This window comes from Microcebus murinus, chromosome 14 (assembly GCF_040939455.1).
Source record: "Microcebus murinus isolate Inina chromosome 14, M.murinus_Inina_mat1.0, whole genome shotgun sequence".
NCBI lineage: Eukaryota > Metazoa > Chordata > Mammalia > Primates > Cheirogaleidae > Microcebus > Microcebus murinus.
The window spans coordinates 55,183,832-55,208,218 of record NC_134117.1 but is presented as its reverse complement, the minus strand read 5'-3'; the positions used below and the strand labels follow the sequence as shown (position 1 = coordinate 55,208,218).

Below are 24,387 nucleotides of genomic sequence, written 5' to 3'. Positions count from 1 at the left end.
TTATACACTCTACGTTAACAGCATACCCTACCACTACACAATTACACCCTTGGTGTAATTCTGGAAGTTTAATTTCTTCCTTACCTCTATTTAGTCTTAGGTCAAAATTCCAAGTTGGCAAATTTGGATTTGATAACTTACTTGCTTTTTCTTTCTAATTTTTAATGAGGAATGACATCTGTATAGTTAAGTACACAAATATTTTTTTTTTTTTTTTTTTTTGAGACAGAGTCTCACTTTGTTGCCCAGGCTAGAGTGAGTGCCATGGCATATTAGCCTAGCTCACAGTAACCTCAAACTCCTGGGCTCAAGCAATCCTTCTGCCTCAGCCTCCCAAGTAGCTGGGACTACAGGCATGCGCCACCATGCCCGGCTAATTTTTTCTATATATATTAGTTGGCCAATTAATTTCTTTCTATTTATAGTAGAGACGGGGTCTCCTCTTGCTCAGGCTGGTTTCGAACTCCTGACCTCGAGCAATCCACCCGCCTCGGCCTCCCAGAGTGCTAGGATTACAGGCGTGAGCCACCACGCCCACCCACAAATCTTAAGTGTACAGTGAATTTTTGCATGTATGTGCCTGAACCAAGATAGAGAACTTACTTACTTTTTTAATAACAGTTATTTTTTTTTTTTTTTTTTGGTAGAGACAGGGCCATGCTATGTTGCCTAGGCTGGTCTTGAAGTCCTGGCCTCAAGCAGCCCTCCCACCTTGGGAGGCATGAGCCACCACACCTGGCCAATAACAGCTATTTTGAGATATAATTCACATACCAAAAAATCTACCCTTTTAAAGTATATAATTCAGTGAGGGTTTTTTAGTGTATTTATAAAATTATGCAACCATTACCACTAATTCCAAAATATTTTCATCACCCCACAAAGAAACCTTATGGTCATTAATACCTTCTCATTCTCTCATCCTCCCAGCACGTAGAAATCACTACTCTATTTTCTGTCTCTATGGATTTGCTTATTTTGGACACTTTATACATCGATACTGTACTTAATTATTTTAATTAGTTAATTGAGATTTGATATTTAATATAATTGATCTATTACTTAGATGAAATATATTTTCTTCTTAAGATGATTCTATAGTCCTCCTACAATGAATCGAGCCTTATCTATAAACAGCTCCATAGACTGACCATGTTTTTATAATCTAGGTCCCTGGTTTTCCCTTTATGTGATTGTGTGCAGCAGAGAGATGCCCTTACTGTATCTTACACTATGAAAATAAAGATAGTGGAAGTGATTCCCTATTTCCCCCTCTCCGGGGACCAAGGGAGGAATAAGGAAAGTGGTATAGTAGAGTTCATATTTGGGAACATACTATCACAAACTTTTAAACTAAATATGCTATACCCCACTCCAATCCTCCCTCTTCTTACTTTTACAGTGGTGTTCACTGACATGAGCTAAGGAAGAGGGAAAGTGTTACACACTGGTTAAATGCATCAGATGAAGGTGTTTCTTTTTATTACATAGGGCAATATTTTAACATTTTAAACAATGTTAATTTAAATGTTTTAAATAAATACATTCCTGTTATTTGTTTTGAAGCTATATTTCACATGTTAAAAATGAGGTTCCAGAATGCTATCCCAGCTTGACTATCAGAAAAAGTTTTCCCCACAATGTATTTATGGTACATTGTTTATCTTCATTGAGAATTAAATGTTGGGTAGATAAAGGGCAGTACACAGACAAAAATAAGAAATGAATGAGTTGTTTTTTTTATTCCAGCTACCAAGGTAACTGACCTTCAGTCAGGCTTACTCTGGTGACAAATTTGTTTTTAGGTTTTACCTTTTTTGCTATTCTGCATCATGGAGCTAGCTGAGTTCTATTTATCCTTAGCACCTTCATAATTCATTGCCACATATATATTCTCCAGCCATGTAAGCCCCTTACCAAAGTTTCTGTTATTTATCTGCCATTTTCAAGTACCCCAACCCTGGCCTCTCCTGCCTCATGTTTCTAATATCCTTGTAGTTCTATAGCAAATCCCTCCTCCCACTCACTGTTGGAAAACAAAGTTCAGTGTTGTAGCTCCTCCTATTAGCCACTCTCATCTTTTCTTTCCCAGAAAAACACATTAATCAAAAAGCAAACAGTTACTCCATGGTTAAGTTTGAGAAACTCATAACCAGGAATCCTGCACACTCCCCTATCAGTATTTTCAGATTGGGAATGTGTACACATGTGCTCACAAACACACCCACATAGAGATAGAAAAGATTGGGAGATGGTAGCACACATGGACCCTGAACTGTTTTCTTCTAACTGCAAGATATGAAGAAATCTCAGGACCTCTCTTACGAGAGTGCTTTTCTCTTCTGCATACTAGGTTCAGCCCGGGTAAAGGCAAGCTGCCAATCTAACAAGATAGTCAAGTCCCATCACATATTATCTCTCAGCATTTCCCGATAGAGGCTCATTGGTTTCCCCAAAGCAATGATGGTTTGCTGGCCCCTTTTGGATCAAAAGGAAATTCAGTGCTTTAACTTTTCTAGTTCTAGTATCTCTTTTGCTTAGTCCTTTTGCTTATGAGACTTTGATGTATGAATAACCTAGGGCGGGGGTCCTCAAACTACGGCCCATGGGCCATATGCGCCCCGGGTGTTTTTGCTGCCTCTGCCTGTCCCACAGTGCGCATGTGTGGAATGTGCGCTGCACTCTCCAGCGGCCCTCCAGTGGTCTGAGGGACAGTGAACTGGCCCCCTGTTTAAAAAGTTTGAGGACCTCTGATCCTAGGGTCTCTGGAGCTTGTGTCTTTAATCACCAATTAGGGCAGAGAATCTTCTGAAGATATGAGTCTTTCCCCAGCCATTCCTCTTTTTAATCATACCTCTAACAGTAATTCTTCTGCACATTACTTCAGTCGTTCACAGACTAGGAACCTGGACTTAAATATTTAATTGTCATACTGATAAAGAGATCCTCTCCCCTACCCCAAGTTCTCACTTTCTAAAATTTTATCCATTCACAGGACAGAAAAATACATCTAAACAAAGGTGTGGAAATATATTTATTTCCCTTATGACAAGGTACAGAATGGCATATATGAATGATGAAAAATCCTAAGTTTAGTTTATCCCATAAAGTTGAAGAAATAGTTTAGATTTGGCATTTGTTTATCTTCACTAATCTCTTGGTTACAGTTAATCAACACTTAGTGGGTGTACAAATACCAGCTGTTTTATATTTAGGAAAACAGGCATGAGAAAGTGATAGTCTTTTCCCTAAGTCACAAACTGGGTAAGTAACAGAGCTGAAAATAGCAAAAGAGATTTACCATCATGAGTCCCACTGAGATTAAACTCCTTCAACAGAGCCTCATTGCATCTGGTTTATTGCACAGTATTCTGAGGTAGACTTTAGCTTTTACCTTCCTCATTCCTTCAAATGACTTAAATATGACTTTTATTTAACTACCACATACAACAATGTACCTGTGCATGAATTCAAAAATGTTATATTGTGCTATTTTTCTTAATTCTGTGAGGATAAAAAGTAACTCAGTAGTGACTTGAAATTTGCTATACATTCTCAATAACAAGAGCCTATATCCAAACTAATGCTTTACCCTTCTCTCTGATTTTTTTTAAATTTTTAAAATTTTATTTATTTATTTTTTTTATAGAAAGCATCTCACTTTGTTGCCCAGGCTAGAGTTCTGTGTTATCATCATAGCTCACTGCAACCTCAAACTCCTGGGCTCAAGCGATCCTACTGCCTCAGTCTCCCAAAGTGCTAGGATTATAGGAATGAGCCACCACAACCAACCTTCCCTCTAAGTTTGATAGTTGACGTCTCATCAATTTTTTTCTCACACTGGCATTTTGGATTGCTCATTAGTAGGAACTTCTTTCATTGATGCTTCCCACGGTAGGCTCACCTTCTGTTCTGCCTTATGAGGTTGGCCTCAAGCTGGCCTTTGTCATTTCCCCTTTGCCAATTGATATCTGGTGTGCCCCTCAGGCATTCCAAGAAGAGGGATCTAGGTGACTTGATCTGGGCTAAGCAGGCAGAGAAGAATGGGTCTGTTTTTCTACCCACTCCTTAATCAGTTGGTGGGCAATGGCTAATTTGGGGGGCAACCAGAATGGGAAAGTCTCATTCTGTTGCTGAATATTAGGGCCCTTCCTCCTCAGGGCTGTGGCCACTTCATCATGACTAAACCAGGCAGCTGCCTCTAATTCTCTCAAGTTCACCTGGATCTGAAAGACATAAGGAAGAAAAGGATATAAGATTAGGAGCTACAGCTACAAAATTTAGAATACTATTATGACCAAAGGTGACATACTAAAAGGTGATATACTAATATGGCCAAAGGTGACAAAATGGCTCCAGAATTAAGCAATCTTAGAAGATAATACCTGGTATCTACAAGTTAGGTCAAAAACAGTTCTAGATATTGCCCAGAAGCAAAAGAGATATAATTAAGAGATAAAAATTAAATATATTTTTAAAATAGTAAAAAAAATGTGTAATATACATTTTAAAAAATCCTGAAAGTACAAATACTAAAATATTAAGTGGTTAACATTAAGGGGTAAATTATATATAATATCTATTTTTCTTTGTACCTCTATTATATAAATCTTTCAATTAAAAAAGAATGTACAAAAAAAGATGAAATCCGACCATTTGTAACAACATGGATGGAACTGGAGAACATTATGTTAAGCCAAGCACAGAAAGGCAAATTTTACACATTCTCACTCTCATGTGGGAGCTAAATATTAAACACAATTGATCTCATGGAGACAGACAGTAGAATGATGGTTACCAGAGGCTCGTAGGGTAGCGAGGGGTAGGGGGATAAAGTGGGGGTGGTTAATGGGTGCAAAAATATAGTTAGAATGAACAATATTTGATAACACAGTAAAGTGACTGTAAGCAACAATAAGTTAGAGTATACTTTAAAATAACTAAGAGTGGAATCAGAATGTTCCTAACACAAAAAAAATGATAAATGCCTGAGGTAATGGATACTCCAATTACCTTGATTTGGCTAATTCACATTGTATGCCTGTATCAAAATACCACACGTATCTTATAAAGATATAAAACTATTATGTACCAACAATAATCAAAAATTTTTTTTAATTTTAAAAAGAATATACAAATGTTGCTCTTTTTTTTTTTAAAGGATAGGGGTTAACAATAATCAAAAGCATAGCATCTTGTTTGCAAAAAGTAAAGTAATGCAAACTTTGTACACAGGAAGCTGAGACAGATTAGATATTCTATAAAAACCAAAGCACACAATAGGCAGACTTTGGCAGGCAGGGACCATCTGTCAGGGATGCTACAGAAGTGCAAGATGAGGTTGGATAACTAAGTCTCTTTCAACTAGTTCCTATAATTTTATATCATTAGTCGTCAACACCCTGACCAGCTTGACATCCTGAAATCAGTTATTGAATTTGATGTATTTATCACGTGCCTACTATATGCAAGATACTCTTAAGTCTTGACAATAAAAAATAAATTGTATCACATAAATAGTGTTGGGAAAATTGATATCCACATGCAAAAGAATGAAGTTTGACCCTTATCTCATACTATGTACAAAAATCAACTTAAAATAGATTAAAGACTTAAATGTAAAGCCTGAAACAATAAAACTTTTAGAAGAAAACATAGGGAATAAACTTCTAGACAATAGCCTGGGCAGTGATCTCTTAGATATGACACCAAAAACATAGGCAGCAAAAACAAACATAGACACATAGGATTATATCAAACTAAAAAGCTTCTGCACAGCCAAGGAATCAATCAACAGAGTCAAAGACAACTACAGAATGGGAGAAAATATTTGCAGACCATATATCTGATAAGGGGCTAATATTCAAAATTTCTATTGAACTCCTACAACTCAAAACCAAAAAACAAATAATCCAATTAAAAAATGGACAGCTGAGCCAGGCTCAGTGGCTCACACCTGTAATCCTAGTACTCTGGGAGGCCAAGGTGAGAGGATCTCTTGAGATCAGGAGTTAGAGACCAGCCTAAGCAAGAACGAGACCCCATCTTTACAAAAAAATATAGAAAAATTAGTCAGGTGTGGTGGTGTATGCCTCACCTACTCAAGAGGTTGCAGCAGAATTGCTTGAGCCCAGGAGTTTGAGGTTGCAGTGAGCTATGATGATACTACTGCACTCTAACCAGGGTGACAGAGTGAGATTCTATCTCAAAATAAAAAAACAATGGACAACAGATCTGAATAGACATTTCTCCAAAGAAGACATACAAATGGCCAACAGGTATATGAAAAGATGCTCAACATCACTAATCAGGGAAATGCAAATCAAAACCACAATCAGATATTACTTCATACCTACTGGGATGACTATTATCAAAAATATAAAGGATGAGTATTGGCAAGGATGTGGAGAAAAGGGGACCCTGTATACTGGCTTGAAAGAATGTAAACTGGTGCAGCCACTGTGGAAAACAATATGGAGGTTCTTTGAAAAATTAAAAATAGGATTACCATTTGATCCAGCAATCTCACTTTTGGGTATATATCCAAAGGAATTGAAATCTGGATCTTGAAGAGATATCTGCATTCCCATGTTCACTGCAGCATTATTCACAATAGGCAAGATATGGAAACAACCAAAATGTCTAATCAATGGATGAATGGATAAATAAAATGTGGTATATCCATACAATGGAATATTATTTGGCCTTGAATGAAATCCTGCATTTTACAACAAGATGGATGGACCTAAAGGACATGCTAAGTGAACTAAGCCAGACATAGAAAGACAAATACTGCATGATTTCATTTATATGTGGGATCTAAAATAGTCAAACACATAAAAGCAGAGAGTAGAATGGTGATTGCCAGGGGCTGAAGGGAGGGGAGGTGTTAGTCAAAGGGTACAAAGTTTCAGTTATGCAAAGTGAGTTCTGGAGATCTGTATACTACAGAGCTTATAATTAACAAATGCTATATTACATGCATACAAATTTGATAAGAGGATAGATCTTACGTTAAGTACTCTTACCACAAAAGAAAAAATAAAAGGGGTGGGAGGAAACTTTTGGAGGTAATAGGTAAGTTTATTGCATTGATAGTGGTAATGGTTTGATGGTTTCAAGGGTATATACTTCTCTCCAAATGCATCAAGTTGTATATATTAAATATCTACAGTGTTTTCTACATCAATCATACTTTAATACAGCAGGTTTTTAAAAAAAAAAACATTGTCTCATGATTGAGTTACATGCAAGGGGGAATGGTGTTACATGCAAGGGGGAATGATGATTATTTGTTTCCTTTACTAGATTGCAAATTACCTGAGGGTATAAATCATATTTCACATACCTTTGTATAATCCAAACAATGCTGGACTAGACAAATGCTTAATAAGTACTTGCTGACCAGCAGATTGGATGAAGCAAAAGAAATATCACAGCATAAAGGAAACAAGAACTTACCTCTGTCTGCCCTGGTTTCACAGTTGCATGACAAGCAATCATGAGTGAGCTATTAGGAAAGGGCCAGTGCTGGGATGCAGAGTACTGCAGACTTTCCACCTCCAATCCCACCTCTTCTGCAACTTCCCGCCGGACAGTCTCTTCCAGACTTTCACCTACAAGCACTCAGGTTAATTCAGGACAGCCCTGTAGCAGGAAGGGTACACAGATAGCCCATATGTGAAAGGAGCCCAAAACGGCTCCAAAGTTTCAATGAAACACTCTTGGGAGTGTCCTAAACCTCTGAGTCTTTGCAACAATAGGAATCAGGTCCAGAGTTGGATGTTGAACTTCAGTGCTTAAGGTTACTTACTAGGTTACTTATAATACAAAGTAAGGGTGGTGGTGGGAGAGACGACGGCTGCCCTCCGCTTTAACAAAACTCCACTTTTCACTACTTGCAAATTTTACCCCAAAAGACTGAAAAAAAGAAAGCAATTTGTGAATAAATATTGAATTCTAGCTAATGTTATGTGTGTTGAATATGTAGGGAAAAGTGTACTAATTAGGGGCCGGGCACAGTGGCTCACACCAGTAATCCTACCCCTAGCACTTTGGAAGTCCAAGGCAAGAGGATTGCTTGAGGTCAGGAGTTCTGCAACCACCCTGAGCAAGAGCAAGTCCCCCTTTCTACAAAAAATACAAAAATTAGCGGGGCATAGTGGTAAGTATCTATAGTCCCAGCTATTTGGGAGGCTGAGGCAGGAGGAATGCTTGAGCCCAAAAGTATTGAGTTTGCAGTGAGCTATGATGACACCACTGCACTCTATCCCAGACAACAGAGAGAGACCCTGACTCCATTTTTTTTTTAAAGTGTACTAATTAATATCTGCAATCTATGCACCAAAAAATAAGATGGGGCTGGGCACAGTCGCTCACGCCTGTAATCCTAGCACTGTGGGAGGCTGAAGCAGGAGGATCACTTCAGGTCAGGAATTCAAGTCCATCCTGAGCAAGAGCAAGACCCCATCTCTACAAAAAGTAGAAAAATTAGCCAAACACAATGGCATGCGCCTGTAGTCCCAGCTACTCTGGAGGCTGAGGCAGGAGGATAGCTTGAGTCCAGGAGTGTGAGGTTGCAGTGAACTATGATCACACCACTCTACTCTATCCCAGGCACCAGGCAACAGAACAAGACCCTGTCTAAAAAAAAAAAAGATGGACTGACGGACAGATAGATGAAAGTGATAAAGTAAATATAGTAAAAAAATATAGAATCTAAGGGTATGCTCAGGGCAGGGGGCCTGAAGAATGGCTCCTCTGTTTACAACACACCCAACAGGAATCTGAGGTCACTGTGATGAGGAACACAAAACTTGTAGCCTCCCTATGAACAAATGCCCTTCATGTGAAGAAGAAAAAAATTATAGAATCTAGGTGGTTGGTGTATGGGTGGTCACTGTATAATTCTTTCAACTATACTGTATGTTTAAAAAATTACCTAATAAAATATTAGAAAATTATAATGCCAGAAGGCAGTTTTCTTGACATGATAGGGAAAAATGTGCTTGAGAATCAAAGCACTATGGCAGGCCAGGCGTGGTGGCTCATGCCTGTAATCCTAGCACTCTTGGAGGCCGAGGCGGGAGGATTGCTCAAGGTCAATAGTTCAAGACCAGCCTGAGCAAGGGCAAGACCCCGTCTCTACTAAAAATAGAGATTAGCTGGACAACTAAAAATATATATAGAAAAAATTCGCTGGGCATGGTAGCGCATGTGAGGCAGGAGGATCGCTTGAGCCCAGGAGTTTGAGGTTGCTGTGAGCTAGGCTGATGCCACGGCACTCTAGCCTGGGCAACAAAACCAGACTCTGTCTCAAAAAAAAAAAAAAAAAAAAAAAGGACAATGGCACTATGGCAATAAGACAGAGAAATACCCACCATTAGTAAGATTTCATATCCTCCAATGTTACCTATCAGTCCCCCAAATTAATTCCTTACCTATATCACAAAACCCTGCCAAGGCAGAATACATTCCCTTGGGAAAGGAGCTCTGACGGACAAGCAGGCAGCGGGTCCCATCTGACACCAGAGTGATCACCACAGGAGCCACCTAGGAAAGGAGGATGGAAACTGAGATGCTGGCACTTTGGGGCTGCTATTTTGGCTAAGGAATAGATAATTAAGGAAAGCCTTCCCCAGGACAGAGTACTTAGTGCACAGTCTTCTCAGATTACTGTCCTCTTAAAGCAATGCTTACCTGTGGGTAATAGATGATATTATTGGAAGGGCACACACGCTTGCTGCCAGCCATGTTCTTCCTGGTGGGCTGCCCACTTCTGCTGCAAAACTGATGTGTATGATGCCAATGGAGAAGAGCCTGAGCCTAGGAATACAAAGACAGGCCTGGTTTCGTTTAGAGAGAATGCGGGGCTCACCTCTACCAGCACTGGGCCTTGTATCCAGAGCAACTCACAGGGAAATGCCAATCCCTTTCCAGCTCACCTATTCTAAATGGTTACTGACTTTAAGATAAGGAAATTATGTGAACATGTTCCCCTAGCATCTGAATAAAAGAAAGCATATTTTAAAATATACTATGAATTATTCGAGACATATAAAATATATAAACACCTATGTACTCACTACCCAGCTTAAAAAGAAAACATTTCCAATATGGTTGAACACCCTCACATGTACTCCTCCCCAATAAAGATGAAATTCTGTTTTTGCAACTAAAAACGTTCAGAGATTTCTTTTTGGTTTCTTTTTTTCACGGACACTTCTAATGCCACAAGAGGTTTCTTCTTAAAATAAGTGGACGATCAAAATACTGTAGCAAGCAAAATATAAAGCTGTGAGGGCGAGTCATTAAAGCAATGTAAATTAATTTCTGATAGTAAAAACATGATGGGCTGGGCGCGGTGGCTCATACCTATAATCCTAGCACTCTGGGAGGCCGAGGCGGGAGCATCACTCAAGCTCAGGAGTTCGAAACCAGCCTGAGCAAGAGCGAAACCCCGTCTCTACTAGAAATAGAAAAAAAATTAATTGGCCAACTAATATGTAGAAAAAATTAGCCAGGCATCGTGGCGCATGCCTGTAGGCCCAGCTACTCTGGAGGCTGAGGCAGTAGGATTGCTTGAGCCCAGGAGTTTGAGGTTGCTGTGAGCTACGCTGATGCCAGGGCACTTTAGCCTGAGCAATAGAGTGATGAGACTCTGTCTCAAAAAAAAAACAGAGAAAAACATGATGATATATATGTCATGCTGTGGGTCATTAAACATGTTTACAAGGCTGATAGATTCTACTGCTATAGTTCTGCATGTCCTTAGGAGAAAATGGTCTTGACAGTGGTTCTGCCAAAAACAAGGGGAAAAGAAGGAAGAGTAAGCAATCTTCTTATAGCACTTTTGTCCTGCCAAAGTGTGTAGAAAGGACTATGATCTGCAAAAGAAGAAATCAAATGTCACCCTAGCCTTGTATATGTACACAAGGATTCGCCCATATATACTACTTTACTAAAATTCCTACAGAGTTGAGAAATAAAAATTTACCGTGAAAAGCAAGGAGGCATCCTTCACATTCAGGTGAAAAAGAGCCTTTCTCAGCTCAATGAAAGATCCCTTGAGCTCTGCCTCCATTTCTGATTTCTGTAATGAGGCTAGAAAATTAGAAGAGAGAATGGAATTAAACAAATGTCAAACTTTGCCTCAGGGCCCCTCTCCAGTCTATCCTGTTGAAACAATGTTTCCCAAACTTACACAATAAGATTCAACTGGGGAAAGTAAAAAATATCCAGGTTCTCAGTTGGGCACAGTGGCATGTGCCTGTAGTCCTAGCTACTCAAGAGGCTGAGGCGGGAGGATTGCTTGATCAAGGCTATAGTGTGCAATGCTCAGGCCTGTCAATAGCCACTGTGCTTTATAGTCTGGGCATCATAGCAAGACTCTGTCTCTAAAAAAAAAAAAAAAATCCAGCTTCTCAAACCCCTACCTGGAGATTCTGAAGCAGCAGGTGAGGAATAAGGCCCAGAAATCTTTTATTTTTTTTTAAACAAACACCAGGTGATTCTTATATTCAGGCCAGTTTAGGAAACATTAGCGCATAGTATTTCTCAAATCGTCTTCAGGGAAATAAGAACATTTGTGTTAGCCACATGCTATCCCTGGAAAAGAGATGAAATGGGACCTTACAGCTCCTATATGATCTTCATTCCAGCATCGTTACACTTACTTACACCTAGACCCTTAAACAGAGAAGCAAAGCCTGATAGGAGCCATAAGCCTATAGCAAAGTGCTTCCCAAATGCAAGTCTGAGAACCTAGAGCTACTCCAAGGAAACATTTTATTTGCCTCTATTGATAAGAGAAATGAGAATGATGTTATGAATTTTAAAACATTTCTTATGACATATTTAAGAACTATAAAATGTATAAAGGTACAGAGAATAATAAACATCTGTGCACCTAGCTTAGAAAGAAAGCGTTAAGCCAGGCGCGGTGGCTCACGCCTGTAATCCTAGCACTCTGGGAGGCTGAGGCGGGCGGATTGCTCGAGGTCAGGAGTTCGAAACCAGCCTGAGCAAGAGCAAGACCCCGTCTCTACTATAAATAGAAAGAAATTAATTGGCCAACTAATATGTATAGAAAATTAGCCAGGCATGGTGGCGCATGCCTGTAGTCCCAGCTACTCGGGAGGCTGAGGCAGAAGGATTGCTTGAGCCCAGGAGTTTGAGGTTGCTGTGAGCTAGGCTGATGCCATGGCACTCACTCTAGCCTGGTCAACAAGTGAGACTCTGTCTCAAAAAAAAAAGAAAGCGTTAAAATATCCTTTATTTTAAATGATGATGATAATAGATGATAGTTTTTTTTTTATATCCTGACTGAAAGAAAAAACAGAAAGTTGAATAGAACCTTTTTGTATTCCCAAAATTTTCTTTGAAATTTAGCTATTATGTGAAATCCCAAAGTCTGAGAACCACTGGCAAGTACTCAGTAGGAATAATGTTCTGTACCACTTGTGGAAGAGGAGCTGTTGAGACCTAGATCCAAAGCAAACCATGCTTCATGCTGTTCAGAGCATCCAATCAGCACAGAATCTTCTATTCTTTGTGCATCCTGTCCAAATTTACCCAGGAGCCCTTCCAACTCTAAGAAACAGAAAGGAGAAGGGAGAAAAGCAAAAAGCAAAGGTTTCAATTAAATCACTACAGCCATATCAGACTTAAATGAAATCAGCTACTTTAGCTTAAAGTGGGTATACTTGGCATCCAGTTGCTGCCCTGTATCTCATTGTCTATGTAACCTGGGTCTAATCACTTAACCTCTCTGGGCCTCAGTTTTCTCAGCAATCTGAGGAGTTTAGACCAAAGAAGGAATTTTATATGTGTAACACTGTATTCTTCTATGACTGTATCATGAAAAGAATATATCCCCCTAGTGAGTAAGATGCATGATATTTAACTTATTAAGGCATTGAAAAAAAAAATGTCATACAAAACGACAGAGATCAATCTAGTTCTATAATTAGCCTACAGATTATGCTGCTTTTTTGGGCCAAAGTGGAATACTCATCTGAGATCCTGGTCTGTAAAAGACAAGTGCTATGTAGGGAGAAAACCTGCGTTCTTGTTCATTAGGAACTCATACTTGTTCATAATACAATATAATGTTGCTAAATCTCTTAATAATGTTCAGTGTCTTCTGATGAAGTCCTCATGTTCTTCTACACTGCTAGAAACTACCTATTCATGTACTCTAGCATGTGACCTATGAGGGAAACTCACTGGCAAAATACATGTATTTTAAAATTTTTTTATTTTTAGTTATTATGGGTACATAATAGTTGTATATTTTTATAGGGTACATGTGATGTTTTGATATAGGCATACAATGCGAATTAATCAAATCAGAGTAATTGGGATATCCATCACCTCAGGCATTAATCATTTCTTTTTTTTTTTTTTTTTTTTTTTTTTTTGAGACAGAGTCTCACTTGTTGCCCAGGCTAGAGTGAGTGCCGTGGCGTCAGCCTAGCTCACAGCAACCTCAAACTCCTGGGCTCAAGCAATCCTCCTGCCTCAGCCTCCCGAGTAGCTGGGACTACAGGCATGAGCCACCATGCCCGGCTAATTTTTTCTATATATATTAGTTGGCCAATTAATTTATTTCTATTTATAGTAGAGACGAGGTCTTGCTCTTGCTCAGGCTGGTTTCGAACTCCTGACCTTGAGCAATCCGCCCGTCTCGGCCTCCCAGAGAGCTAGGATTACAGGCATGAGCCACCGCGCCCGGCCAATCATTTCTTTATATTAGGAACATTCCAATTCTATTCTTGAAGTTATTTTAAAGTATACCCTAACTTATTGTTGACTGTAGTCATTTTGTTGTGCTATCAAATATTGTTCATTCTATCTATCTATCTTTTTCTACCAATTAACAACCCCCGCTTTAAGCCCCCCTCCCCATTACTCTTTCCAGCCTCTGGTAACCATCATTCTACTCTCTGTCTCCATGAGATCAATGGTTTTTAATATTTGGCTCTCAAATATGAGTGAGAACATGTGAGATTTGTCTTTCTGTACTTGGCTTATTTTATTTAACATAATGTTCTCCAGTTCTATCCATGTTGTTGCAAATGGCAGATTTTCATTCTTTCCTATGGCTACATAACATTCCATCATGTTATATAGTGGTGTTAACATCACCACATTTTCTTTACTCATTCATCTGCTAATGGACACTGAGATTGACTTCAAATCTTGGCCATTGTGAATAGTGCTAAAATAAACATGGGAGTGCATCTTTTCAATATATTCAATTTCTTTCTTTTGGATATATAGCTAGCGGTGGGATTGCTGGGTCATATGGTAATTCTATTTTTAGTTTTCTGAGGAACTTGCACTAATTTACATTCCCATATCAAGAATGTACCAGGGTTCCCCCTTTCTCCACATCCTCACCAGCATTCTTTATTGCCTGTCTTTTTTATGAAAGCCATTTTAACTGGGGTGAGATGATACCTGATTGTAGTTTTGATTTGCATTTCTGTGATGGTGTTGAGCATTTTTTCATACACCTGTTGGCCGTTTGTATGTCTTTTGAAAAATATCCATTCAGATCCTTTGCCCATTTTTAAACTGGATTATTTGATTTTTTTCCTATTGAGTTGTTAGAACTCCTTATATATTCTTGTTATTAATCTTTTCTCAAATGGGTAGTGTGCAAATATTTTCTCCCATTTTGTAGGTTGTCTCTTCACTTTGTTGATTGTTTCCTTTGCTGTGAAGAAGCTTTTTAGCTTGATGTGCTCTCATTTGTCCAATTTTGCTTTGGTTGCCTGTGCTTTGATGGTACCACTGAAGAAGTCCTTGCCCAGACCAATATCCTGAAGTGTTTCCCCAAAGTTCTCTTTCAGTAGTTTCATAGTTTCAGGTCTTATATTTAAGTCCTTAATCCACTTTTATTTGATTTTTATATATGGTGAGAGCTAAAGGTCTAGTTTCATTCTTCTGCATATGGATTTCCAGTTTTCCCAGCCCCATTTACTGAAGGAACTATCCTTTACCCACTGTATGTTCTTGGCACATTTGTTGAAGATAAGTTCCCTATAGATGCGTGGATTTATTTCTGGGTTCTCTATTCTGTTTCATTGGTCTGTCTGTTTTTATGCCAGTACCATGCTGTTTTGGTTACTATAGCTTTGTATTATAACTTGAAGTCGGGTAATGTGATTCCTCCAGTTTGATTCTTTTTGCTCAGAATGGCTTTGGCTATTCTGGGTCTTTTGTGGTTCCATATAAATTTTAGGATTATTCTCTCTAGTTCTGTGAAAAATGTCATTGGTATTTTGATGGGGATTGCATTGAATCTGTAGATTGATTGCTTTGGGTAGTATGGACATTTTAACAATATTGATCATTCCAATCCATGAGCATGGAATATCTTTCTATTTTTATGTATCCTCTTCAATTTCTTTCATCAATGTTTTGGTTTTCATTATAGAGATCTTTCACTTCTTTGATTAAGTTTATTCCTAGGTATTTTATTTTATTTGTAGCTATTTGTACATAAGATTACTTTCTTCATTTCTTTTTCATATTGTTTACTATTGACATATAGAAATGCTACTGATTTTTGTATGTTAATTTTATATCTTGCAACTTTACTGAATTTGTCTATCAGTTCCAATAGTTTTTTGCTTGTTTGTTTGTTTTTGTGGAGTCTTTAGGTTTCTCTAGATATAAAATCATATCATCTGCAAACAGCATAATTCACCTTCTTCCTTTCCAATGTGGATGCCTTTTATTTTTCTCTTGTCTGATTGATCAATATATTTAGAAGTTAGTCAGAATAGAGTGACATCATATAAAACTGAAAGTTAGCATTTTGAATGCCAAATCCCAATGGCTTAGATATGTCTAGGTATATAAGCTAAAAGAATTCTCAAAACAAATTCATTTTGGCTAGGCGTGGTGGCCCAAGCCTGTAATCCTAGCACTCTGGGAGGCCGAGGTGGGAAGATTACTTGAGCTCAGGAGTTCGAGACCACCTTGAGCAAGAGCAAGACCCTGTCTCTACTATAAAATAGAAAGAAATTAGCCAAACAACTAAAAATAGAAAAAATTGGCTGGGCACAGTGGCACATGCCTATAGTATGAGCTACCTGGGAGCCTGAGGCAGGATAGCTTGAACCCAGGAGTTTGAGGTTGCTGTGAGCTAGGCTGATGCCACGGCACTACCCAGGCAACAGAGTGAGACTCTGTCACAAAAAAAAAAGAGATACCAAATATTTTAGGCTTTATGAGTCATACAGTTTCTATCATAACTACTCAACTCTACATTATAGTGCAAATAGCCATAAATGATTTATAAGTGAACTAGTGTGACTATGTTCCAATAAAAATTTATTTACCAGTCAGCAGATCCAATTTGGACAGCAGTTTTGCCAACTTCTAGTTTAAGGCGTTAGTGATTCATATCATCACCAAATAATATTTGAGTGGAAAATTAGAGTTTACACACTAAATTATTAGTTGGCAGAAGCAGTTACACCGGCTTAAGACTAAAAAGCTGTTTGAAAAATCTAAACTCTAAAGTTCAAGGATGCTTCTTAGAAATTCAATATGCACTGAATTCTATTTAGTACCCACAGACTAGTCAATGCCACTGGTTGGACCACTTTCGACTTACCTAACAGGCTATGCCGGGGGGCCAAGTATCGATGTGCTGAAGTCTGAAGCAAAGGAGCCAGCCTGTGAAAGAGGTAAAATGCTCCTGTCTGCTGGGCTTTTTTACATGCATCATCATCTTCCTTCAGTTCAAATAAATACCTATATTTGGGAAATAATCAAACCTTTACAAAACCACACTTAGGTGCTCATAGAGCATTCATCTTTGAGAATTCTGCTCCTGTATCACTCTCTTACCACTGTTATTTCCCTTTATTTATCTACTAATTTGCTAATTTGCTTCAAAAAGTATCTGAGGTGGCTACAGGAAATCATTCATTCCCCCTTTTGTCCTACTGCATACATTGCTCATACTTCTGTGGTTGCACTATCATATTATTTGTTCATTTGTCTCCCCTAAAAGACCATGATCTCCTTAAGGGCAGGGTCTGCCTTACTCAACCCTGTATCTCAGTAATTAGCATATTGAATGGCTCCATTCAATAAATATTTACTGAATTGAACTTCAAGGGTAATAAATATTTACTGACTTGAACTTCAAGGTACTCTGCCAATATTATGCTGTGAGGCAAGAATGTACATGCAGTGAAGTGAAAGGAAAACAAGTGCAGTGATAAAACATCAACCACAGAATACCTAGTGATGGGAACAAACTTTATTACTGCAGACAAAGAGCAAACACCATATCTTCAGTAACGCTCATTCAATCCAGGGAAGAGAAAGAACACATTTTACCTTCAACGTATGTTTGGTACCTTTGTTTCAAACATCTAGCTCCCACAGTGGCCACTGTCAGCTCTTTGTCTCTAGTGAAGGGACCATTGATGAAGCCTATACTTAACCTATTTAACAAGGATAACATTTTCAGTAGCCAAAATGAAATGTGGAAAAAGAGAACATCATATTATTGCTTTCTCAAAGAAATAGTAATGGGGCAAGTTCTAGGCTTTGCCAGTACGTTCATTTAAGGATGGTCTGAGTCTGTCCCATTAAGAGCTTTGGAAATCAAATCAGGGTCCCTGTGATTCTGCAGAGACAGAATGTGGATTCTGCTAGGGCCTCAAGGCTAACCATTTTTGCCTATCAAAGACCCTAAAACAGATTCTCAAATATAAAGCATATTTTGTCACTTAAGTGGGGAAAAATGGCATGCAGACATTTTCTGTAGGATCTGGGAACTTTTGTAACACCAGTAAGCACAGTTGGCTCAGCATGAAAATACAAAGCAAAGTGACAAATGCACCCCAGTGTAATCTGTAGGAACCTATTTTGATGGTGTGATAAAAGGGGTTACAGTGAGCTCTTTATAAATAGAAGACAAGAGAAACCTGATCTTTTAAGACTCATGATATTTTTAAACTTATTGTGAGTGACTGCAGCCTCCTGGGGCAAAGACTCAATGTATGTCAAAGCAGCGACATGTGTCACTCAGAAGTTACCAAATATAAACAATAGAACAAACACAGCTGCCTTCGTAAAAAGAACAGTAGGAGTGGTACAACCTGTGCTTTGCCCTAATGACCCTAAAAAGCAAAACATCTACAAAAACACCCAGGTTAAGGTCTTAAACCCAAGGCCTCACTGGAACTGGAATTGACATCCAAAAATTCCTTATACTACTCTTGGTCAGGAACTCTATTTTTAAAAATTCATTTTCTCCCTTTAGTTATAATAGCATGGAAAACACTACATTAAGATTAACAAGGCTGAAAATATTTAGATTACTTTTAAACTTTAACCGTTTTTTCCCTAGTATAACAGTAAAAAATAGTCATTCTTTAATAATCAGAATATACAATTATCAATTTTTAAAAAGGGGACAATCCTGCCACTTGGGTCTGATCATTATTTTTATACTTTGGCATTCTCCAAACTATTAATATTATGCATCAATACATATATATTTAGAATCAATTGTGCCTACTAATTTGTAGCCTTTTCTTCTTAAACATATTTTAACATTTTTTCACATCATTGTATCATAAAGAATTCTTTTTTTGTCGTTTCTGGGTGTGAGTATGTGTTTTGCTTTTTGAGACAAGGTCTCACTCTGTTGCCCAGGCTGTAGTGTGAGTGCAGTGGCTTGATCACAGCTCACTGCAACTTTGAACTCCAGGGCTCAAGCAATCCTCCTGCCTCAGCCTCCTGAGTAACTGGGACTACAGGTGCATACTACCTCATCCAGCCAATTTTTCTGTTTTTTGTAGAGACAGGGTCTCCCTATGTTGTCCAGGCTGGTATCAAATTCCTGGTCTTAAGCAATCCTCCAGCCTTGGCCTCCCAAAGTGCTGGGATTGCAACCATAAGCCACTATGCCCAGCCAAATATTCTTTATTGATAGACTTTTATTCTTTTCTCATGATTTTTATTTTTTTTTTTTTGCCAAATCCCAGGAATGAACCAATTTTTATTTATTTTTAAATATATTTAATCACTTTAATATACTTAATTTTTAGACTATTCAATAATTGTTATTCTTCTTGGAGTCTCTGAGAAGTATAAGCAACACAAATGTCCAACAATATCTAACACGAGTATTACAATTTTGTTGTTTGTTTACTCTTGCTCATGTAGGATTGTATGCTAATGTGCCTCTAAATTTTGGACTGGGCTCTTAAGTTTGGCAGGGCTTTCTATGTAAGAAGCCCTGGTTGTGAGTATATCCCTCCTGAGGAATTCTACATTTGCACTTGCATGTGTCCCAGGGATATTATCAGTCCAAGATTGCTACTTAAATTCATTTCTTAAGCTGGGGGTTCTAGGACCATACCACACAGATGGTGTACAAATTTAAACCCCAAAACTGTATGGGAGCAGGTTAGCGATTTCAGATTTCTATAGGCTGAGACAAAAAAGTCCTTTATCACCTTCCTGTGTTATTATAGAATTTTTTCCTAGTCTACCTTTCCTTGAAGTTTAGTTCTTGGAGGGTGGGGTAATGGTAGAGAGTAGAGTTAGTTATCTACCTAATTTTCAGGAAACATCATGAAATATTATTCAATATAATTTTGTTTGTTTGTTTCTGGTTTTTTTGAGACAAGGTCTCACTCTGTTGCCCAGGCTGGAGTACAAAGGCATCATAATAGTTCATTGTAACCTCAAATTCCCGGCCTCAAGCAATCCTCCTACCTTGGCCTCCCAAAGTGCTAGGGTTACAGGCATGAGCCACCTCACCTAACCTACATAAATCTTTAACACAGATCTTTAATTCTCAATATGGGATCTTAAGATGTTCAGAGTTTATACTTTAATGGGCCAAAGATGTAATAATCAGAGTTTAGGTTGATCAAAACTCACCGTGTCTTAGTCACGTAGGTTGACAGCAGCCTATAGCACCAAAAAGATTTTCTCCTGCAAGCTATTCCACAATACAGGAACATTGTCAGGTCCTTAGAGAAAAGAGGAGTTTAAAAAAAAGTCATAGTATGCAATTTAAAGTAATGAATTGCCAAGAGGCTTATATTTTAAGCCAGGATAGGATCCCTTTGTAATATTAAGGAAAGAGAACTAAACAGGAGTCAGGTGATCTGGCTTCTAAATTGCATTTCTACCACTAACTATGAGATCTCAACTTTTCAATACTTCTTTCCTAATCTACAAATTGAAACCTGTTCTACCTACCTAGAATAAAAATGAAATAGGGCCAGACTCGGTGGCTCACACCTGTAATCCTAGCACTCTGGGAAGCCGAGGCGGGCAGATTGCTCGAGGTCAGGAGTTCGAAACCAGCCTGAGCAAGAGTGAGACCCTGTCTCTACTATAAATAGAAAGAAATTAATTGGCCAACTAATATATATATAGAAAAAATTAGCCGGGCATAGTGGCGCATGCCTGTAATCCCAGCTACTTGGGAGGCTGAGGCAGCAGGATTGCTTGAGCCCAGGAGTTTGAGGTTGCTGTGAGCTAGGCTGACGCCACGGCACTCACTCTAGCCTGGGCAACAAAGTGAGACTCTGTCTCAAAAAAAAAAAAAAAAAAAATGAAATAGAAGGAATCCTGTAGATAAGAAAAATATAAAACCACAGCCATTAGGAAAATATTTCAAAAGGCAGCTATGCAAATTCACATGGATCCAGACATTTTCTATTTCTTGTAGCTCATTGAGAAAAAAATTCTGTATCTAAAGATCCATTCTGCAGAAGATAGTCCCTTTTAAATGATATATCAGTAAATATTTTCTTCATCATGAAAAGTACCTTTCACATTAGCAGTAATACATTCAAGAAATTCCCCTGAAAAAATGAGAAAATCAGTACAGTTAAATAACCAACCACCCTTTTAACTGTGCTTGAGGAAGAAAGCTTTGACACTCAACTACCCAGGAACATCTAAAGTTTATGCCTACTTCTTGGTTGCATAATTATGAATCACTGATGACTAATCCTTGGACAGTTTTGGCTACAATCTGTGTCCCAGCCAAGGGTAAAATATATTTAGTAAATGACATTCAACAAAGTATTCAGTACTGACTTTGTTCAAGGTCCCTTAAGGAACACAAAAATGTACAGGATGAAAATCCCTCCCCTAAAGGAACTCTAGAAGGAGAGAGAAAACAAATATATAACTAACTTTCATAAAAGGCAATACGTGATATGTGGATTACAAAGCACTCTAGTACAGCATTACAGGTGTAATCCTATTTTAATAACCCAAGAATTAGTGTGATATACTGGAAGAAATGTATTTAAACTCAACATTTACATCATATACAACTGTGAGAATGTAAATTGGTACAATATATTTGGAAGTTAATTTGGGGATATTTATTAAAATGTTAAATAAACATCCCTTTCACCTAGCAATTCCATGTCTAAATATTTACGCTAGGAAGGAAAGGATATGTACAAGAATGTTAACTGAAAATTACGATAAAATGGAATGATACACAGCTGTGAAAAATAAATAGGAAATAACAGAACAGTGAAAAAATACACATATAGTAACAGGGAAAGATATTCAAAATATATATTAAGTAAAATAAGCAAGGAGGGTTGAGGACCTCTTGGGTAATGGGTACAAAGTTTCAGTTAGATAGGATGAATAAGTTCTGGGGATCTATTGTACAGCACAGTGACCACAGTTAATAATAATGTATTGTACACTTAAAAATTACTAAAAGAGGCTGGGCACTGTGGCTCATGCCTGTAATCCTAGCACTTTGGGAGGCTGAGGCAGGAAATTTACTTGAGGCTAGGAGTTTGAGGTTGCAGTGAGTTATAATGATGCCATGGCACTCCAGCCTGGGCAACAGAGTAAGACCTTGTCTCAGAAAAAAAAAAAATTACTAAAAGAATGGATCTTAAATGCTGTCACCACACAAAAAAAATGTGTAAGTATGTGAGGTTGGATAGGTATGCTAATTTGTTTTATGTAATCATTTCACAATGTATACATATATCAACACATCACATTTTACACTGTAAATATATATAATTTTTTTGGTCAATTATACCTTAATAAAGCTGGAGGGAAAAAAAGAAAAGTAATAATTAGTTGGTTAGCATAATTAATTTATAAATAAAGGACACATACATATACACACCAGTATATAAAATTAGATATGTACTTGTTTATATTTTTCAAATGACTAGAAGTATACATATGAAACTATTAAGAATGACTAATTTGAGAGAGTGGGATAGAGATAAAGATTGAACAAGTATTTGTAATTTTTACTTTATTCCTTTCTGTATTAAAAAAATTTTTTAACCATGTGTGTATATTCCTTTTAACATAAAAGAGAGTATAAAAAATAGTAGTCCCTGTGACTAACTGCTCAATAAGGCTATTTCCAGGCCACTGTTTTCAGACACACCTCACCATATTACCTCTGGGCCAAAGGGAATTCCTTTGGTGAGTGTAGTGGATCCTGGGAATTGCAAGACCTGTCTGGTTGTAGTTGTGGTTACTGACTAATCTATATGGCCCATTGTACTTGGCGGCCTGGTTTCCCTTAGTTTCTGCTGCAAAATGAACCTTAGCTAGTCATGGATTATCATGGCCTGCTGATTCATGAGTTGGTGGTCACAGAGCTATTTATTTATTTATTTATTTTCTGAGTCCTCTTTTATTTTATTATTTTTATAATTTTTTTATTCAGCATACAGAGCTATTTATGTTTTTAAAAGTACAAAGCCTGGCCGGGCGTGGTGGCTCACGCTTGTAATCCTAGCACTCTGGGAGGCCGAGGCAGGCGGATTGCTCAAGGTCAGGAGTTCAAAACCAGCCTGAGCGAGACCCTGTCTCTACTATAAAAAATAGAAAGAAATTAATTGGCCAACTAATATATATATATAAAATTAGCCGGGCATGGTGGCGCATGCCTGTAGTCCCAGCTACTCGGGAGGCTGAGGCAGTAGGATTGCTTGAGCCCAGGAGTTTGAGGTTGCTGTGAGCTAGGCTGACGCCACGGCACTCACTCTAGCCTGGGCAACAAGCGAGACTCTGTCTCAAAAAAAAAAAAAAAAAAAAAAAAAAGTACAAAGCCTGATAGAGATGAAAGATAATATTATTTTTATCAAAACTATCCATATGATGAGGCAAGGTCCATAAGATTCAGTTTCTCTGAACCCCTTGTAATAAATGATTCACACGTTTTCTCATCCTGTTCATCTTTCCAGAAGAAAGATTAATTTGCAAAGCACTACAGTATAATAAAAAAGCCTATCTTAAATCTAGTGGTTACTTCCACAGAGAAGAGGCTAGATTCAGCAGTGCTTGAGAGAGCTCTTTTGAAAGTCCATCACTCCTTGACTGTGGACCTCAGTGGGGGTTGGGAAATATGCAAAACCGAGGAACCAACTGGAATACAGATTTCAAAGTCTCACTGACCAGTTTTATGGTTTGCTTTCTAAACAATAATTTTTCCTGTCTTAAAATGAAGGTACAATGTGATTAGTTAATAAGTTCCACTTTTAAACGACCCTCAAAAAAAGTATGAGAAAGTGATTAGCTGTGGTTAATGAGATTGCTCCATAGTTATGGTACAAAACTGATCATTCCCCAGGTTTCTGCAAGAAGGAAAAGAGACTAAGCTACCAGTATATCTGTAAAATGCTGTGACAAAGAGCTTTTTTCAAGTTCTGATTATGCCTCCCTATTAAGTCCTTCCTATACTTACTACCGGAACAGGTTTCTGTTTCATTGTACTCACTCTGAATTCTTTTGGGGGCACCTTCAAGAATCAGCAGAAACCAGGAAACTCCAAATACCAAAGTTCCAATGGCTGCCCTTCCCGGAGGGACCATTGCTACTTCTGCCACACTTCCCAGAATCCTCCTAAAGATGCACTCTGGGAAGTGTAGTTTAATCCCCATGCCGGCTGCTAAGTCCTTCAAAGTTAACTACAGCTGCCAAACACATACTTCTGCAATGCTTCCCAGAATCCTCCTAGAGATGCACTCTGGGAATTATAGTTCATTACCCAGGCACACTGCTGTGTCTGCCACCTGCAAAATTAACCATGATTATCAAAAGCATGATCTTCAAAGATCTTATTGCCAAGGGAACTACTGTGTCTTTGAGAAAGTAGAGTAGTATTAGATCCATTTTTAAATAACAAAATGATAAAGTCATTAAATATACTCACATACACAGAAGGCCTATCTTCTGAGGGTGAGGGTAGGATGAAGGGGAGGTGGAACTCAGATAACTTTCAACATTTCTGTATCTCTAGTTCTATCTCTATGTGCCCACTTTAGAACTAGCTCTAAAATTTCATGAAATTCTGCCCATTTAAAAGGACAGAACTGTGTC

At 38.1% G+C, this 24,387-nt stretch overlaps 1 protein-coding gene and 1 non-coding gene across 5 annotated transcripts; one reads left to right on the top strand and one right to left on the bottom strand.

Moving 5' to 3' along the window:
* Positions 1-3,019: 3,019 nt before the first annotated feature.
* On the bottom strand, positions 3,020-23,885 carry NUDT13 (nudix hydrolase 13). Of its 4 annotated transcripts, XM_012762530.3 has the most exons (9): positions 23,786-23,885; positions 19,930-20,021; positions 16,634-16,773; positions 12,457-12,591; positions 10,997-11,103; positions 9,700-9,825; positions 9,441-9,552; positions 7,462-7,616; positions 3,020-4,226 (listed from the first exon to the last, which is right to left on the bottom strand). In XM_012762530.3, exons 2-9 carry the CDS (start codon positions 20,010-20,012, stop codon positions 4,026-4,028), a joined length of 1,059 nt encoding a protein of 352 aa, XP_012617984.2. In that variant the 5' UTR covers positions 20,013-20,021; positions 23,786-23,885; the 3' UTR covers positions 3,020-4,025. The 4 variants fall into 4 exon arrangements, with proteins under 4 accessions (XP_012617984.2, XP_075866208.1, XP_012617987.1 ...); XM_076010093.1 differs by lacking the exon at positions 23,786-23,885 and having other exon boundaries at positions 19,930-20,550; XM_076010094.1 differs by lacking the exon at positions 3,020-4,226 and having other exon boundaries at positions 7,523-7,647.
* LOC142875822 (small nucleolar RNA SNORA11) lies at positions 8,722-8,850 on the top strand. Its single transcript, XR_012923104.1, has one exon. It is a non-coding gene; the product is annotated as a small nucleolar RNA SNORA11 (small nucleolar RNA).
* Positions 23,886-24,387: the final 502 nt, after the last annotated feature.